Source organism: Rhinolophus sinicus, chromosome 18 (assembly GCF_057876585.1).
Source record: "Rhinolophus sinicus isolate RSI-liver-muscle chromosome 18, RSI-T2T, whole genome shotgun sequence".
NCBI lineage: Eukaryota > Metazoa > Chordata > Mammalia > Chiroptera > Rhinolophidae > Rhinolophus > Rhinolophus sinicus.
This window is the reverse complement of record NC_142518.1, coordinates 80,807,701-80,827,095: the sequence shown is the minus strand read 5'-3', so window position 1 is coordinate 80,827,095 and position 19,395 is coordinate 80,807,701. Positions and strand designations below refer to the sequence as shown.

General features: G+C 38.4%; 1 protein-coding gene and 1 pseudogene across 2 annotated transcripts in view; both read right to left on the bottom strand.

The window, feature by feature from the left end:
* The window catches only part of DOCK11 (dedicator of cytokinesis 11), a 212,592-nt gene that overhangs the window by 68,122 nt on the left and 125,075 nt on the right, over positions 1 to 19,395 (bottom strand). For both annotated transcript variants that reach the window (XM_019717035.3, XM_074323192.2), the window contains exons 32-35: positions 11,305 to 11,421; positions 9,135 to 9,210; positions 8,421 to 8,533; positions 6,110 to 6,221 (exon numbers count right to left, since the gene is read on the bottom strand). In XM_019717035.3, the coding sequence (XP_019572594.2) occupies positions 6,110 to 6,221; positions 8,421 to 8,533; positions 9,135 to 9,210; positions 11,305 to 11,421 (418 nt within the window). The remainder of the gene's footprint in view (positions 1 to 6,109; positions 6,222 to 8,420; positions 8,534 to 9,134; positions 9,211 to 11,304; positions 11,422 to 19,395) is intronic.
* LOC109437657 (SKA complex subunit 1 pseudogene) lies at positions 268 to 2,214 on the bottom strand (annotated as a pseudogene).

Below are 19,395 nucleotides of genomic sequence, written 5' to 3'. Positions count from 1 at the left end.
TATGTGCCTTATTTTAAAGAAGTTTTATTTTTACAAGAAACAATGACAACAAAGCTAAAGAAATCACATATAAAAAACTACATATAAGGGAACTATACAAATAGCCTCTATACCAGGGGTGTCCAAACTTTTTTCAATGTTTTTCACCAAGGGCCATATGTGGTAAAATACACAAACAGCCGGGCCAGTCGCTTGAGGTGAAGTACGTATCGCCTCATCTGGTTTGTTTAAGTAAACTAAATATATTTTTGGAATTTGCTGCGGGCCAATTAAAAATGGATTGCGGGCCACAGTTGGCCCGTGGGCCGCAGTTTGGACACCCCTACTCTATACCCTACTGTTGGCTGGTTCAAAAGCTCCCAAGGGCCTCAGATCATAATGTATCGGGTGAGTCCTCCTCCTTGGATCTCTGACAGCCTCCTGCAGTGTCACAAGATACTCAGTATCACATGAAACCTCTTGTCAACTTTCAAAAGTGTGAACTCCTTTATGTCAGCTTCCACTAAAAATTAATGAGCTTTGGTGTCCTTTGTTTCTTCATCAATAAATCTGTGATAGAGATTTCTGGCCACAGAACTTGTAATAGACTTTTTTGGTTCATGTAGTAGGATCTAATAATTACTAAGTACTGCCTTGTAGATTTCTTTAATAACATCATCAATTTGACAATAGGTTAAGTGAAATTTCATGTATGCAGGAATGCCATTAAACTTATCTGAAGTTATAAAATGCATTTCTTTAATATTTCTTTGTTTTTTAGCAGGCTTCTTTGTGCACACAGGTTCCTCAGCTTTGACTGTGTCTTCAGGGTCAAGAGCTGATACATTAACAAAGTTCTGGTTACTGTTACTTGAGGCAAATGGGGAGAAGTATTTTGAAATGTTCCACATCTTTACAATCTCCAAGACATTCACAGAATTCCAAGAATTATTTGGGAAATCCTTATTTTTAGTAAGGTTCAATTCTATTGCTCACCAGCATGTACAAAGAAATACCTGAGGAGCTCTGGAGTCCTTTATACTTGAGTGAACTGGTAGTTAGTTTGTTTATTTCAGTTACAGGTGAGATTTAGTATTATTTTATATTAGTGTTAGGTGTACAGCATAGTGTTTAGACCTTTATATAATTTATGCAGTGAGTCTCCCTGGATTATTCTAGTACACCCTTCACGGGATACCTAGTTGTTGCAACATTGAATGTATTCCCTATGCTGTACTTTACACCCCCATGACTATTTTGTAACTACCAATTTGTATTTCTTAATTAGTTCACCTTTTTCACCCTGCCCCAACCCCCTTCCCTCTTTGTTAGTTTGTTCTATATACTAAATTTCCAATTCCTAGTTTGTTCTTGATACTGAATTTCCAATTCCAATTTATTTAGAAGTTCATTTACTACAGTGATCTCATCTCCTCTTTTATTCAACATAGTATTCAGGGTAGGTTCCTGACCTTGTGAAGGTCTGGGAGCAAACAGCCCATTCAGAGCTGAGTTGCAAGCCACACAAACCCTGGAAGCCCTCCATGTGAGACGCGACTCCGGGAGCGAGATTCAAATTGCCTGGCAGGACTCACACCGCACAGGCACATTCTTTTTTACCTATTTCTTTATTTCCAACATACCTACCTATGAAGATTAAAGGGGAAAAAAAGGATATTGCGACCACTTAACTTTGTAGGTATCACGTAAGTAGGAAAATTCCCAAATTGCTAGCCTAGTGAGAACCTCCTGAAGATACCAATGGAGGACAAGGCAATGTGGCCCACATGGAGGGGGTCCGTAGGAGGGGTGTGTGTGAGAGTTTCGACTTTACTTCCAATTGTTTTTAAGACTATGAGTATGATGGTTTACAATGATTATAAAATACTGATCATCAAGAATAGAAAACGCTAGAATTGAGTCAAATTAAATTTGTTTAAACAAAAATAAAGCTAGCAGTGACTTCTGGTCTCCCCCCGCCTTCGGGTGCTTTTCTACTTAGAGAGGCCGGGTCTCCCAGAAGTCAGTGGGTTTCCGGCCTCTCGTCAAACGGGAGCTTGAAGGTGCCATCTTCCCTCCCGCACATGGGCTCCTCCCGCCAAAAGGTTGGAGCCTCCTTTCCACCCCAAATCCAGTATCTTCTATCCATTCGTCAGCCATCTGTGAGCCGTCCAACACCAGCCCAGTGCCGTGAGGCAGCTTCACAGAAGTCTGTAAAAGGGCTAAAGGGCACATCCCTGCCGCAGCACAATTCTAGTCAGCAGTTCTTCTGACTTTTTCACGGCAGTGGTGTTGTCAAGCCGCTGGCCTCACTCAACCTTGTCCAAATCTCCAGTGAGACATGATGCACGCAGGGAGCGTTGGTGGAGACAAGGGAGGTGATAAGAAACCTCCAAGAAGAGATAAACTGCAGTTAAGTGCATGTGACACACCCACTAATGATTTTCAAAATGCCTGGCTAACACTAAAGGAGCTCCACGACAAAGAGCTACACCATTTACAGGCAAAATTAACCAGTTTGAGGAAACAGCGATTGGCAGATGGAAGGTGGACAGGCTCCACAGCCAAAATTAAAGAGTTGACTGAGCAACTAAAAGTCCTCAGTGCCACCATTACTGAATTGCAAGATAAGTTACGCTCAAAAACATGTGAGCAGTGTACAGTGAATAAAACATACAGGAGTACACTACAGCAAGAATTTTATGATATTCAACAACAAAATCTTAAGTTAATTGCCGAGCTCACTGCAGAAAGGAATAAATTAAAAGAAGAAAATAAAATGCTTTCTGCAAAACTGAAATTGAATCAGCAACAGTTTCATCATTTTTCTGATAGTGATGATGTCTTCATTCCTTGTTCTCAAAGGACTATGCCAGTTTTTTCAATCATGGAGCCCGAGCAAGGATATCCGGCATATCTGCCTGTGCAATTGACAAAGCAATCAAATACTGAACAGATGAAATCTGGAGGAGAAAAGGAACAGCAAGAAAGTCCAAAGTTTCCAATTCCATTTCACAGTCAGGACCTCTTTGATGTGCCGCAGACCTCTTTTGAGAAGATTTCTCCTAATAGCAGTAAGCCTACCCCAGGAGGCATTTCCGACACAAAGGCATCTGCAAGTTTTCCCTTAATATCTGCACAAAGTCCTCAAAGGGAGCATGAATTTCAAGTTGTATCAAACCTTTCAGAAGACAAGCCTGGCCAGCCAAAAAGGAAACAGACCATCACACAGAAGACCTCCTCACAAAAGTCCGGAAGTCAGAAGGACTTCTCCTGGAGCCTTTCCAGTATTTCTACAGGAAAAAACCCAACTATTCAAGTAGTATCTGAAACTTCAGAGGAAAATATGCCTGATTATACTAGCTCATTTCCCTTTCATACAGAGAGAAAGGAAACACTCTCTTCAAATGTATTTCCTTTTGACTATACTTTAAGTGGGAAAAGAAGATCTTCAATTGGTATTCCTCGTTACAACACTGGGTTGAGAGATGGCAATATCCAGATACCTTCCAATGAACAATCGACTCTGAGGAAGACTACTAATGAATATACAGGTGCAGCAGGGTATGGTACTGATAAGCCTCAAGGTGATCCCCACCAGAGTCCTGTTTTTGGGTGTAGGATAAAGAGAAAAGCCAGGATGCAGTCAGAAAGAAGGAGGAAGTAGCTTTCCCTCACCCTCTTTCTTAAGGAAACTGCTTTTCTTCCACAAGAGGGCAGCCTTCCTGCCAACTGACACTATGTTTTGACACTACGTAACTGATAACCCCTGACTGATTCCATTTCACTGGACATGATAAACAAGATGCTAAGACCTTAAAAAAAAAAAGCTTGGCACGTGTATAAGACTTTGAAACAGTGAACTACTGCCAGTTAATAAAACACAGCTATAAAGAGAAAAGGAAATTCATTCTTCAAAATCCCTCTACTTCCAAATAAAAGTGTAGAGGTCTACCATCTTTTTGCTGAAATTAAGTTGCTACTGTTTTTGAACCAATAAAAAAGAAAGCCAAGATAAGACCTGAAAGGGGTGAACTTGTAAGAGTTCAACATTTAAATGCATATACAGTGACTAAAATAAAATATTTACTGGACAAGACAATTAGAATACATCCATTGACAAGGATCCAGAAGCCGACATTCTTCAGAATAAAATGAATATGACTTTACAGATACCATACAGCATGACTTTATATGTACAAAAGATAAAAAAGAGATGTGACATAGACTGTATACTAGTTATTTAAAATGTGCTTTTAAAAAGCAAAAGCAAAAGAAAGAAAAACCTAATTAACAAAGACCAAATATTTAACAACCAAGGTCAACGTTTAGAAGACAAGGAGGAACTATGAAGATTACAAGAAACAAAGCAGTCATGGTTTTACCCGTGACATTAAAGAAGCAGCCAGAGGTCACTGGTTATCACAGGATATGGTATGTGTGTGTGTGCTTGTGTGTGTGTACACATATATTTACGTGTACTGGAGTGGAAGACAGAACTAGTCAGCAATGCATCTCCCCTTCCTCCTTTCTTCTCTCCCTCCCACCCCAATCTTACTTTCCCTGGCAGCCAGAGGCTTGCCATTGGTTATCACAGTATAAGGAAGGTTGTGTGTGTGTGTGTGTACACACATGTATGCATGTGTACTGGAGTGGAAGACCGGAGAACCTGTCAGCAATGCATCTCCCCTTCCTACTTTCTTCTCTTCCCACACCTCAATCTTACTTTCTCTGAGCTGTGGTAGTATTCAACTATTTTATTTTCATGTGGCTATTGAGGCTTCTTTGTTTTAAACAAATTTATTGAGAAAATGTATGTACCATAAAACTCACCCATTTAAACGGTACAACAGTTTGTAGTATATTCAAAGAGTTGTAAAACCATCACCACAGTTTTAGAGTATCTTCATCACCCTAAGAAGAAACCCCATACCCATTAGCAGTCACTTTCCACTTTCCCCACTTTTCACCTTGTGGGAAGACAAAAACAGTGAGTTGCGGCTATAGTTGCTAACTAATCCATTATCTCCTGGAACAAAATACCACTGAGCTGAAAATAATCTCCCCTTTACTCATTTCTTTCCCAAAACTTGGAGGCCCATCACATAGCCTTAGTATACTCTTTGACTTTTGCTCTAAATCATACATTCTTAGAACTTAAAGATTATACTTATTTTGTTACTGTTTATTAATGTGCTTTAGAATTTATTCCTATCTAGCTATTGATTTGTCTTAATGTCTCTCTAGCTAGCAACTTGTTTTTATATCTTGCATTATTACAAAAAAGATTTAAAGTAATATTCACTAAAAATAGAAAATAAGTAAAAGATAACGATCAGAACCCAGGTGCTTTTATGTTCTTTATTCCTGCATATATATATATATATTTTTTTTTTTGAGTGAAAATATTCAGAAAAGGAGGAAAAGGGAGGGAATTGTGTAAGTAAATGTGGTATTTGGGAATAAGATAACTTTCTGATTTTACTTCCAGAGGACATGTAGTTTATGAAATCCTTTGGTTTTATTCTATCATATACTGTGAAGAGGAACTGGTAATACTAGTACGGTTATATTCTATCATATAATGTAAAGAGGGACTGGTAATACTACTAGTAAATATAATCACATACCAAGGGAAAAGAGCTTGAAGAAGAACCTGACGCCATACAGTGGTACAGCGAAGATAACAACGACATTCCTTACCCTCAAAGAACTCTTCCTGTCTTTTTGTTTGCTTCTGTTTTTCCAAATCCTGGGTTAAATAAAAGCTAAAGTATTAAATATTACTTCTGGTTATTGTTATTTCTTTCTGTTTACATTGGTCATTTAATGCATTATATGCTCTGCTCGAAAAAATGTTTAGCACTTCTAAAACTATTGGCTCATTTTGGGAATTAACTTTTAAATTTTTTAAAAAAGGTTATTTCAAAAAATCAAACCTATATGACCAAAATGAACCCATTTTAAGTTAAAATACAGGAACATTTTTAAGGTCAGATTCTTCAAAGATCTATTTCTAATGAGTATGTGTTCTATATACAGACGATGGTGAAATATTTATTGCATGAACATATGAGCCTGTGAGGGTGGATATCTAGTAGAGTCCAGGCTTAATGTGCTGGTAACTCACCTTCAGAAATCATTTTTACTATATACAGGTAGCACATCAAGAGGCTTCTGATTTCATACTGATCCAATCGGTTATACTGGGATATACTGCTCCTTGTAGAACTCTGTCGGGTCTGTAATATAAATACAGAAGTTTTGTAAACAATATTATCACTGTAGTTTCCCATAGCCTTTAACTCAATAACTATTTTTATGATTAGTCCTGTTTGGGAAAATTCTAAGCATAAATCCAAACTTTATATTACACTTCTAAGGCAATTTGTTGCTACGGAACCTAGTAATATTACTGGAAATTACCTTGGGTCTTCATCAAGATATAGCCATGAATACTGTGTTTCATTCCCATACGTCCTGTATTTTTGTAGTAAAAATTTTAACTAACATATGACTATTCCAGGGAAAAAATGTTTGAGGAGGAACTTAACTAAATTACGTGGAAGCATAAGAAACATTTTAAACTCTTTAATTTGAATCTTTCCTTGGAGTTTATTAAAATCCAAACTCCAAATAACAGGTCAGAAAATCTATCCTTAAAAAGGCTAAGGAAGGAGGGGGGCGTGGTAGAGGAGGGTAAAGAGAATCAAATATACAGTGATGGAAACAGAACTAACTCTGGGTGGTGAACACACAATGTGATATATAGATGATGTAACACAGAATTGTGCACCTGAAATCTATGTAACTTTACTAACAATTGTCACCCCAATAATCTTTAATAAAAAAAAAGGCTAAGGCTATTACAAGATCATTACACTAAGGAGGAACTAGTAACACTTCATGACTAGAGCGTGTACAAGTAGTGATGTTCCTATTATTTGATTATTTTTGTTAATCAGTTGTTAAGCATGACAAGATCTGACCTATTTGGGGATTTATATGAATAGAAGAATAACCTCCTAAAGAATTCACGCTTGTTAAAAACTAGTCCTCTGAGTTGAGCTAAACTGGGCTGGGGATCTACGTTTACTAAAGTAGTATTTACTAAGAAAGAACTTTCACTTGGAGCAAAACATGTAGGTTTTGAATGCCTGCTAGCTGTGTGACTACCGTATTTCCCTGAAAATAAGACCTACCCCGAAAATAAGCCCCAGTTAAGATCGTCAGCCAAACGGACGCATTTAGTACATTATGATGATGTTCCAGAAGAAGATGACATGACTGCATTTGAATAAATGTAGATTGTTGTACATGAAAAAATAAGACATCCCCTGAAAATATGCCCTAATGTGTCTTTTCAAGCAAAAATTAATATAAGACCCGGTCTTATTTCCGGGGAAACAAGGTACTAGCAAGTCATTTAACCTCTGTCCTTTACTTGTGTCACCTATGAATGTCTGTTGTCTTAATTCTAAATGGTGTGAAACAGAAACCTTTGTGAATAAATTACTATTTATCCAAAGGCTCAAGGATGTATAGTCCAGGGGTTCGCAAGGGGTGGTTCCCAACCAGCAGCATCAACATCACCTGGGACCTTAGAAATACAAATTAGCAGGCCTCATTCCAGACTCACTGAATCAGAAACTTGGGGGCCGAGGCCCAGTGTCTATTTTTATTAAGACCCCCAGGTGACTCGGATGCATACTAAGAGTACCATAATATTGGAGGAATAGTGCTGGAATTAGAAAATCTGGGTTCAGGTCTGGCCCCGCCAGAGCTGTGTGATTCTCCTAAGTCACAATCTTAGTTTCATTTGGAAACTGAGAGTTGAAATTTATTATTTTTATGTACCCTTCTAACTAATTTTATATGACTCTATGATTTTACTTGTACGTAGCAGCATGACAAGGCTTTACTGGTCTAAAATGAGGTTTCTCTGACTCAAGGCAGGCCTATCCCACAAACTTTAATGTTAGGCTTGAAAAAATGATGGAAGAGTTGAAGAATATATTCTGATGAAGTGATGCTGAGATCCTCAATTTGAGGACCTAAGTTTCTTTCTCCCAAGTTAATGTCATTACTTTATTACAAAAGAATGAAAGGCTGAATCAGTCCTCCCAGAAAGTTATGTGTTTTAAGTGAAAAGGTACATCAGATATTTAAAACTTTTCCTCTCTAGAATAGGTTGCAGTGCAGTGTGCTAGGGTTAAAGGAGGTATTGAGTTAGAGCTCTTACAGATGAATGTCTTTTGCCCTATAAACAGTTTAAGACATTCAGGTAGCAGTTGCCAGGATAGGAAGCAACTGCTAAAATATCCAAAAATTATGGAATGGTCTTTACAAATCCAGAGCAGAGAGCCTCTTATTTACATGAACAGAAAGAGTGTGGTAGCCTAACACATCCCTAGGGTTATCATATTTACTTAGGTTCTCACATTTTCACCAGTGCTGCCCTGATCTGGAAATCCTGTTGCTCCTTCTGGGATGAGGGAACCTCTTGAATCTTCTCTTTTAATTCCATGATGTCCATTTTGAAAAGACCCATAAGCTGGGGAAAAAAAGCCAAGTCCTTGTTAGCAATAGGAGGAACTGTCAAAAGTATCTTTTAAATAAGTACTGGGTCAACTGAAGTGAAGCTATATTTTAGGGATTAAATCTTGGTCATCTAAAATTGTGAAGTTTATATATTATATCAAAACATGTATAAGAAACCAAATGAAGAGTAAGCATTTTTTTTTTATTTTTTTTCTTTTCTTTTTACCTCTTGAAACACTTTGTATGACACTACAAGAAATCTCTGGAAAGTCATCAAATAAAGCCACACAATTTGAGAGGTAACTTTACAGATAAGCAAACTTTGGCCCAGAAAAGGGAGGTGTCTTGTCCAAGACTGGAGACAGATAAAAGGATTACAAGCCAGTGTTTGTCTCATTATCCTCTACAATCTTAGTATACTAAACTACATTTTTAACAAGCTTAGACAAGAAAACCTAAGCAAAGAAATGTGGCTGTAAGTGTGAGTTAGATTTTAATTGGACTTTAGTAGAGATCATGCTATGTAGTTTCTATTATGAAATATTTCAAAAACTACAGAGGAAAGGGTACATTTCTAAACAGCCATGCAACATATCTTCACAGGACTTAATTACCTGTGTCTTTGTCAGTGCTCAGACTCCCTCTATTTGTAGGTGAAGTGAAGCCACATGCAAATTCATCCCTGGATGCCTGTAACACAATGTGATACCTCTGTGATTTAAACGAACTTGTGCACTAGGGTAAGAAATTGGAATTAACAGAATAAGATGTTATTCTGACTTTACACAAAGTTCACTGTGAAAGTCTAAATCAGGTATTAGTACTGGTATTTAGGTGACAAATTGTTAGGCACAGCCGGAGGAATGAATCGCAGGAGACCAAAAATTGGTCAATTAGAATTTATTTGGCATGTTTGAGCTGCGGGAGGTCAGACTAGAAAAGACCATAACCTCCCCGAGCAAAAAGGGATATGGAATTTTATAGGAGGGGGTAAACGAGGTTGTTCCCCCTTCAATGTTTCAGGGGGTTCTCGTTGCATTGTCTCTAGCAACCAAGGGTTTCAGGGCATGACCAAGCCCTCCGGCTCCACACCCTGACCCCCAGGCCTCCTTCCGGATGCCAAGGCTTGCCCAGACCCACTGATCACAAGCCCCTAGGAGACAAAGTACAAAGCAAGACAGGATACGATGGTTTCTACATTCCAGGTGGCTTCTCCAGGCCTAAGGCAAACACAAGCCAGCAGGTACAAAGCAAGACAAGATTGCTTTTAAGATAAGAAGATCCCTGTTCCTGGCCTAAGTATGGCCTAACACAAATCTTTATAAAATAGGTACTAGCAAAGCCTTGTAACCATGACCTCTGGCTAAGACATATAACTCTAGATGGCTGGTGAAAGCTGCAACTGGTGCAGTCTGGTTCAGTTCTCCTGCTTGGAACCAGGGGCAATGCTAGAAGGAGGGGTGTGACCAGAAGCCCTAGGTGAACTTGAGCTGCAAAAGAAAAACCAGAGAAGCAAAATATTTCCAAATATCACTGTCAAATGTCGTGGAACAAGTATATGCATGAGTTACTGTGTGAAGAAAGATCAGCCTGATACCCAAGCAGGTGATATAATCAGGAGCTACAGGCAGTCAAGTCATCAGGGAGGCTTAAAAGTATCTTTCTCAGGAACCTGAGAAAACATAAATCGGGGTAGGCTTGACAAATCGAGATGGGGGGATTTCCAAAGAAAGTTGTAAGGAACACAGTTTAACCTGCCACCCAACGAGGTGACATGGCTATTTAAAGTGTGAAGGTGGTTCTGGGCCATACAGAATGGAGGGGAGGTGGGGCAAATGTTAATAGTCCCACTGGGCAGACTATAAAGTGTACAGTTCTGAGCACCACATTTTAATATGGTGACTGGGAAAATGGAGCCAATCCAGAAGAGTAAAACCAAGAATGGAAAGGGTTTGGAATGACAAATGATGAAGAGGACATGGCTGGTCTGGAGAAAAATTTAGATGGCACATGTGTAAGGGGTATCATGTGGACGTGGGAATAGATTGTTCTGTGTACCCTCTCTAGAAGGCAAAACTAGGACAAGTAGATAGAAAACCTTTTAGGTCTAATGTGAGAAGGAACGTTTTCATTATTACAATGGCAAAAGCTTTTTGTTTTTTTTTGTTTTGTTTTGTTTGTTTGTTTGTTTGTTTTGCCAAATGGGAGACTGATCACCTACAAAGTTCCTCTCAACTCTAAGATTCTAAGCGGAGAAGAAGGCACAGACTGCTTGTGATGTGCTAAAAGCAAGTCATCAAGAAGTCTGAAAGGAGGTTGCCAAGGGAGGGGAGAAGCAGAGGCATACAGTTCAATCCCTGGTGCCTAACATTTTGGAGGTGAAGAATCTGTTGTTCAGTTTCCAAGTTAAATAAATATATGAAGACACAGAACAACAGCAAATCTTAAAACACTGGGTGCAAAGGACTCTGGGTCTTCTCTTGGACTTTGTCATTCAAAGTGTGGTCCTTGGACCAGAAGCAGCTCAGAGCTTGTCAGAAACGCATCATCTTAAGCTCCACCCAGGCCTGCTGAATTAGCATCTTTGTTTTAAAAATTTCCCCAGAGGATTCATATGTACATTAAAGTCTGAGAAGCACTGTTCTAGGAAAAAGTGTAAATGTACTCGTAAAAAGAAAGAAGAAAAAAAAAAAGAGTGAACCATTAAGATTGAGACCATACAGCATATGATCCCAATTTCAAATACATTTGATAAAACGCCCATAGAAATACATGACTACTTACAGAATTAGGTATGGCTGCACAAGAATACAAGTTATCACGTCCTGCTAATCGCTGTATATTTTCCAAAAGCAGTCCAACAAATGGGAGGTACAATTGTGCTATCTTGGCTTGCTGGTTCTGAAAAATAATTATCAAAAGCTTAATAGGTATAAAATATGTATCTATTACAAATCAAGTTGGCTCCATCTATCAGTTTAAAGACTAAAAGCGAGCAAATACCCATAACAAATTAGTGAAACATGAGTCTATTTATACTTATATTCTCAAAACTAATTACCACAGAACGTTCTTGGTATTTGGATTTATATACAATATGGAGTCAAATCCCATCCCTCAAACATAACTACATCAAGGAAAAAGCAAAAGTTTAGTTTTTTAAATAGCAGTAGACCTATAAAGCAGATCACATTAGTCCCATTCTTTAACTCCAGTGAGGGTTAAGTTTCATGACAGTGGGGATAGTGTCTATCTTAGTCACTGCTTCATCCCCAGTGCCACGACACAGAGCAGATGGCCAATATACATTAGCTGAATGAATGGAAGAAGTGAAAAAACAATAAATTACTCTATTCATTCAAAACCATTTTTTGCTTTGATTAAAGCTTCAATTAAAATAATGTGATCTTGGCCCCCTAAATCAATTATAAGACTTGGGAGACTTATAGGGAGATTGATATATTTATAAATATGTAAATAAAGCCAGCCACTAGCAGTCTTAACTAATGTGGTAACATGTAATTTATTTCTTGCGTTTAAGTCAATATCAACATTCATCTAAAAAGGCACATAAAAAACTACACTAAGTGGGAGTATGTTATTATAGTTATAATGTGACAAAAGCAATGCAAATTGCAGAAAGTAATAAATACATCTGAAAGCTAAGGAGTTTAGCAAAATTTGTAAGAAAAAATTGTAATTAAAGAAATATAACTAGATGTAGCTGGTACACATTTTCTATTTATTAAAGACAAGTGGGAATACTAAGAAAAATAATAAGATCCGTCTTCAAGTCAGCTTTCCAAGTGATTAGTATAAACAGCATAATTTTATTTAATTTGAATGTAAAAATAAAGGGATGAATTATTAATTATAAAACAATATGTTACTATATGTTAGAGATGCCCAAACAGCAACTAAAACTGTGGTCTTCACACACAGACCATGTGTAATATATGTAAGGTTTACAATCACACCTAACCTTTTCTCAACAAGAAGCAAAACTTCATATTACATATATTTTTATTAGTTTCAGGTGCACAAGACAAAGTAACACTTGGACGTTTATCATTTATATCCCTCACACTGTGTGAACCCCCCTCCCCCCATTCATAATCCCTCTGATATCGCACAGAGCCATTACATTTCCACTGTCTTTATTCCTAATGCTGTACTCCGATTCTTGTAAGTATATACATACATATATATACATATACATACATACATACATATACATACATATATATGTGTGTGTGTGTGTGTGTGTGTGTGTGTGTGTGTGTGTGTGTGTGTGTGTAAAATTATAGTTGGCATTCATTATTGTTCAGCTTCAGCTTCAGGCGTACAGTGCAGTGATCAGGCATCTACATCATCCCTGAGGTGGTTTCCCTAATGAGACAAGTGTCCATCGGATACCCTACAAAATCTTTACAACATTATTAATTACATTCCCCAAATTAACTTTCAAAACCCCGTGGCTATCTTGTGGTTACTGACTGTTTTCTAATCCCCTCACCTTCCCTCTTATCCCCAACCCGCCTCCCATCTAGCAACCCTCAGTTTTTCCTCAGTTTTCTGATTAGTTCATTCACTTATTCTTTTCTTTAGATTCCACATATAAGTGAGATCATATGGTATTTGTCTTTCTCTGTATGACTTATTTCACTTAAGATAATGTTCTCTAGGTCCATCCATGTTGTTGCAAATGGTAAGATTTCTTTCTTCTTTATGGCTGCGTAATACTCCATTGTACAAATGTACCACAGTTTCTTAATCCAGTCATCTACCGATGGGCATTTTGGTTGTTTCCATGTCTTGGCTATTGTGTATAGAGCTGCAATAAACATAGGAGTGCATAAAGTTTTCTGAATTAGAGTTTTGGATTTCTCCGGATAGATACCTAGGAGTGGAATTGCTGGGTCATAAGGTAGTTCCATTTTCAGGTTTTTGAGATACCTCCATACTGTTTTCCATAGTGGCTGCACCAATCTGCAATCCCACCAAGAGTGCACAAGCGTTCCCTTTTCTCCACATCCTCGACAGCACTTGTTGTTTGTTGATTTATTGATGATAGCCATTTTGACTGGGGTGAGGTGGTATCTCATTGTGGTTTTTATTTGCATTTCTCTGATAGTTAGTGACGTTGAACATTTTTTCATATGTCTGTTTACCACCTGTATGTCCTTTTTAGAAAAATGGTTGTTCATGTCCTCTGCCCACTTTTTTAATTGGGTTGTTTGTTTTTTTGGAGTTGAGTGACTTTTTTATAAATTTGTGATATTAACCCCTTATCAGATATATCATTGGCAAATATCTTTTCCCATTCAGTAGGATCCCTTTTTGTTTCATTGATGGTTTCCTTTGCTGTGAAAAAACTATTTAGTTTGATGTAATCCCACACGTTTATTTTTTCTCTTACTTCCCTCGCATGAGGGGATATATCAGTAAAAATCTTACTCCGGGTAATGTCTGTCAAGTTTCTCCCTATATTTTCTTCTAGGAATTTTATGGTTTCAGATCTCATATTTAAGTTTTTAAGCCATTTTGAATTTATTTTTGTATATGGTGTAAGGAGGTGGTCCAGCTTCATTTTTTTGCATGTGTCTGTCCAGGTTTCCCAGCACCATTTATTGAATAGATTGTCTTTACCCCACCGTACATTCTTGCTTCCATTGTCATAGATTAAACGGCCATATAGGCATGGATTTATTTCTGGACTCTCTATTCTGTTCCATTGATCTATGTGTCTATTTTTATGCCAGTACCATGCTGTGTTGATTACTGAAGGCTTGTAGTATAATTTGATGTCAGGTATTGTTATACCTCCCACTTTGTTCTTATTTCTCAAGATTGCTGAGGCTATTCGGGATTTTTTATGGTCCCATATAAATTTTAGGATTATATGCTCTATTTCTGTGAAAAACATCGTTGGTAATTTGACAGGAATTGCATTGAATATGTATATTGCCTTAGGCAGCATGGACATTTTAATTATATTAATTCTTCCTATCCATGAGCATGGTATGTATTTCCATCTATATGTATTTTCTTTCATTTCTTTCTTCAGCGTCTTATAATTTTCTGAGTACAGATCACTTACTACTTTCGTTAAATTTATTCGCAGGTATTTAATAGTCTTTGACGCAATTGTAAACGGGATTGTTTTTAAATTTCTCCTTCTAATGGGATTGATAGATGATGTAATACAGAATTGTACAACTGAAATCTATGTAATTTTACTAACAATTGTCACCCCAATAAATTTAAAAAAAAATTTCTCCTTCTGATGTTATATTATTGGTATATACAAACGCAACTAATTTCTGAAGATTAATTTTGTATCCTGCTACTTTACTAAATTCATCTATCAGCTCTAATAGCTTCTTGGTGGAGTCTTTAGGGTTCTCTATATATAGTATCATGTCATCTGCATATAATGACAATTTTACTTCCTCCTTACTGATTTGGATGCCTTTTATTTCTTTTTCTTGTCTGACTGCTGTGGCTAGAACTTCCAGGACTATGTTGAATAGAAGTGGAGAAAGTGGGCAACCTTGCCTTGTTCCTGATCTTAAGGGGAATGGTTTTAGCTTTTCCCCATTGACTATAATGTTAGCTGTGGGTTTATCATATATGGCCTTTATCATGTTGAGATATGGTCCCTCTATTCCCACTTTCTTAAGAGTTTTTATCATAAATGGCTGCTGGATTTTGTCAAATGCTTTTTCTGCATCTATTGAAATGATCAGGTGATTTTTATTTTTCATTTTGTTAATGTGGTGTATCACATTAATTGATTTGCGGAAGTTGAACCACCCTTGCATACCAGGGATGAATCCCACTTGATCATGGTGTATGATATTTTTAATGTATTGCTGAATCTGTTCGCTAATATTTTGTTGAGGATTTTTGCATCTACGTTCACTAGGGATATCGGCCTGTAGTTTTCTTTTTTTGTAGTGTCTTTGTCTGATTTTGGGATCAGGGTGATAGTGGCTTCATAAAAAGTGTTTGGGAGCCTTCCCTCCTTCTGCATTTTTTGGAAGAGTTTGAGGAGAATAGGTGATCATTCTTTTTTGAACGTTTTGTAAAATTCACCTGTAAAGCCATCTGGTCCAGGGCTTTTGTTTGTTGGGAGATTGTTGATTACTGATTCAATTTCCCTGGTGGTAATCAGTCTATTCAGGTTTTCTGTTTCTTCTTGAGTTAGCCGTGGAGGGTTGCATGCCTCTAGAAAATTGTTCATTTTTTACATATTCTCAGATTTGTTGGCATATACTTGCTCATAGTAATTTCTTAAATTTTTTTGTATTTCTGCGGTGTCTGCTGTCACTTCTCTTTCGTTTCTGATTTTATTAATTTGGGTCCTCTCTCTTTTTTTTAATGAGTCTGGCTAAAGGTTTGTCACTTTTGTTTATCTTCTCTAAGAACCAACTCTCGGATTCACTGATCTTTTGTATTGTTTTTCTGGTTTCTATTTCATTTATTTCCACTCTGATCTTTATTATCTCCTTCTTTGTACTCCCTTTGGGCTTATTTTGCTGTTCTTTTTCCAGATCCCTTAAGTGTGAAGATAAACTGTTGATTAGTGATTTTTCTTGTTTCTTTAGGTAGGCCTGCAATGCTATAAACTTCCCTCTTAGGACTGCTTTCATGGCCTCCCATAGATTTTGGGTCGTCATGTTTTCATTTTCGTTTGTATCGAGATATCTTTTGATTTCTTCCTTGATTTCCTGCTTGACCCATTCATTATTTAGTAACATGTTATTCAGCCTCCATGAATTGGTGTGTCTTCCAGTTTTGTTCCTGTAGTTCATTTCTAATTTCATAGCACTGTGGTCAGAGAAGACAACTGGTATGATTTCAGTTTTCTTAAATTTATCAAGACTTGTTTTGTGGCCTAACATATGGTTTATTTTGGAAAATGTTCCATATGTGCTTGAGAAGAATGTGTATTCTGCAGCTTTGGGGTGATATGCTCTGAAAATATCGATTAAATCCAAGTGGTCCAATGTTTCATTTCAGACTGTTGTTTCCATATTGATTTTCTGTCCGGAAGTCCTGTCCCTTGTTGTCAGAGGTGTGTTTAAGTCCCCTAATATGAGAGTGTTACTGTTGATCTCTGTCTCTATGTCAGGTAATATCTGTTTTATATATTTAGGTGCTCCTATGTTGGGTGCATAAATGTTTACTAGGGTTATGTCCTCTTGTTGGATCGATCCCTTTATTATTATATAGTGCCCATCTTTGTCTTTTAATATGTTCTTCATTTTGAAGTCTATTTTGTCAGATGTAAGTATTTCAACTCCAGCTTTTTTCTCATTTCCATTTGCATGAAATATCTTACTCCAACCCTTCACTTTCAGCCTGTGTGTGTCTTTTGATCTGAGGTGAGTCTCTTGTATACAGCATATACAAGGGTCTTGCTTTCTTATCCACTCAGCCACCCTATGTCTCTTTATTGGAGCATTTAATCCGTTTACATTTAAAGTGATTATTGATAGGTACATACTTATTGCCATTTTTAAATTTGTAGTTAGATTGTTTTCATCTTTCTTCTATTTACAGAAGTCCTTTTAATATTTCTTGCAATGCTGGCTTGGTGGTAATAAATTCCTTTAGCATATTCTTTTCTGGTAAGCTCTTCATCTCTTCATCAACTTTAAATGATACCATTGTTGTATAAAGCAATCTAGGTTGTAAGCCTTTGTTTTCCATCACTTTGAGTATCTCCTGCCACTCCCTCCTGGCCTTCAATTTTTCTGTAGAAAAGTCATTTGATAGTCTTATGGGAGTTCCCTTGTATGTAACCCTCTGTCTTTCTCTTGCTGCTTTTAGGATTCTCTCTTTGTCTTTAACCTTTGCCATTTTAACTATAACGTGTCTTGGTGTGGACATGTTTGGGTTTATCCTTGTTGGAACTCTCTGCACTTCCTGGGCTTGTATGTTGGTTTCCTTCTTCAGGTTAGGGAAGTTTTCGGACATTATTACTTCAAATATGTTCTCAATTCCTTGCTTCCTCTCTTCACCTTCTGGTATTCCTATGATGTACATGTTGTTGCGCTTGATGTTATCCCATAGGTCTTTTAAACCATCTTCGTTGTTTTTTATTCTTTTTTCTTTCTGTTGTTCTGTTTGGGTGATCTCTGCTAACTTGTCTTCTAAGACGCTGATTCGATCCTCTGCTTCATCTAACCTGCTGTTAATTCCTTCAAGTGAGTTCTTTATTTCGGTAACTGTGTTCTTTAGTTCTAACTGGTTGTTCGTTATGATTTCTACATCCTTCTTGATGTCCTCTCTAAGCTCCTTAAACATTCTTATCATCAGTATTCTGAACTCTGTCTCTGATAGTTTGGTTACCTCTGCTTCATTTAGTTCCATTTCTGGAGGTTTCTTCTGTTCTTTTATTTGGGATATGTTTCTTTGTTTCCTCATTCTGGTTGACTCTCTGTGTTTGCTTCGATGTATTAGGTAGATCCCCTGGAGTTCTTAGTTCTTGCTGGATTAGTATGTAATAAATGTCCTTTATATTTCACTTGCACTACTTCGTTCTTCTCCCCTGCATGTGCTCCAAAAGTGACTCTTGTGTTGTGTATATTGTCCTGTTAAAGAAGATCTTTAATTGCTTTTCGCCTGTGAGTAGGTGGGGATAACTCCTAGGCTGACTAGTTGTGAGACTTGGCTCTGCCCACGCAGGGTGTTCTGCTGCGTGAGGGTTGACCGCTTAGATGTGGTTTGGCCTCTATGTGCCTGTAAAGAATCCCCTCTGGGTGTGTCACTTTTAGGTCAAACCCGGTAGCACTCTGGTTTGGTGTGGAGTTGCCCTCTGGGTATGTTGAATCTTGTGCCTCTTAAGCTGGGCCCTGGTAGGGCAATTTCAGAACAAAGCAAATCACCAAGCACAACAACAACAACAAAGAAAAAATCAAATACATTCACATGTAAAAACAACCAACAACCCCCACTCAACACAGGCAAAGATATCAAAGCTATAAAGACAAACCAAAACAAAACAAAAGCAACGCCAGTCTTGGCTTAAGCCCGCCAAGTAATCTCCAGGTTGCCCTCTGCTGTACCAAAGAGTCCTCTGTGTATTGTGCAGGCAGAGCCAGTCACCTGGTGCCCAGAGCGATGCTGGGACTGCAGATTTAGACGCGTGGGGCTGAGGGGTCTGGATGGTAGTTTCTACAAAGTCAGTGCAGTTTCTGCCCTTGCCTGCATATATGAGCACTGAGAGTAGCACCACCAGCCCTGTGTCCAGTTCTCCTGAGTCTTAGGGCACTTCTTCCGTGTGTGTGTGTGTGTGTGTGTGTGTGTGTGGCGTGTGGGAGATTTCTGAGTTGCTGAAAGTCCAGAGCTGGGTCTGCGGCCTACTGCTAATCCCTGGGGTGCCTCTGCAGTTGTAATTGCCCTGCCCTAGGCAGGCCAGAAAGGGTGGGGGCTGGGGATAGAGGGGTCTTCTCTCTCTCAGCCCATCCATGTTACACTCTTCCCGCAGGCCAGGAAAGGTGGTGGCTGGGGGTGGAGGAGTCTCTTCTCTCCTAGTGCAGCAAAAATCACACTCTTCCCAGCCTCTTCCCTGGGTCAGAGACGCCCGCCAGTCTTCCCAGAGCCTGAGCATTAAGGCTCCTCTGTAACCTGACACTACTCCTCAGTTCAGGGGCCAGTTTAAGTCTCTGGAAGGGCGGAGATAGGATTGGAAGCGGGGAGGGGGGAGGGGCCCAGATATGGAGTTTGTGTCCTTTGTCCAACCTAGAGCCCAACTGGCGGTCTCAGCTGAGATTATTGCCTCAAATTCTGGATATGCTGCCCCCTCGGCGGGAGAGATCAGCTGTGGGACCCAGGGAAACAGCCCACCTCCTGGCTTTTGTGTTC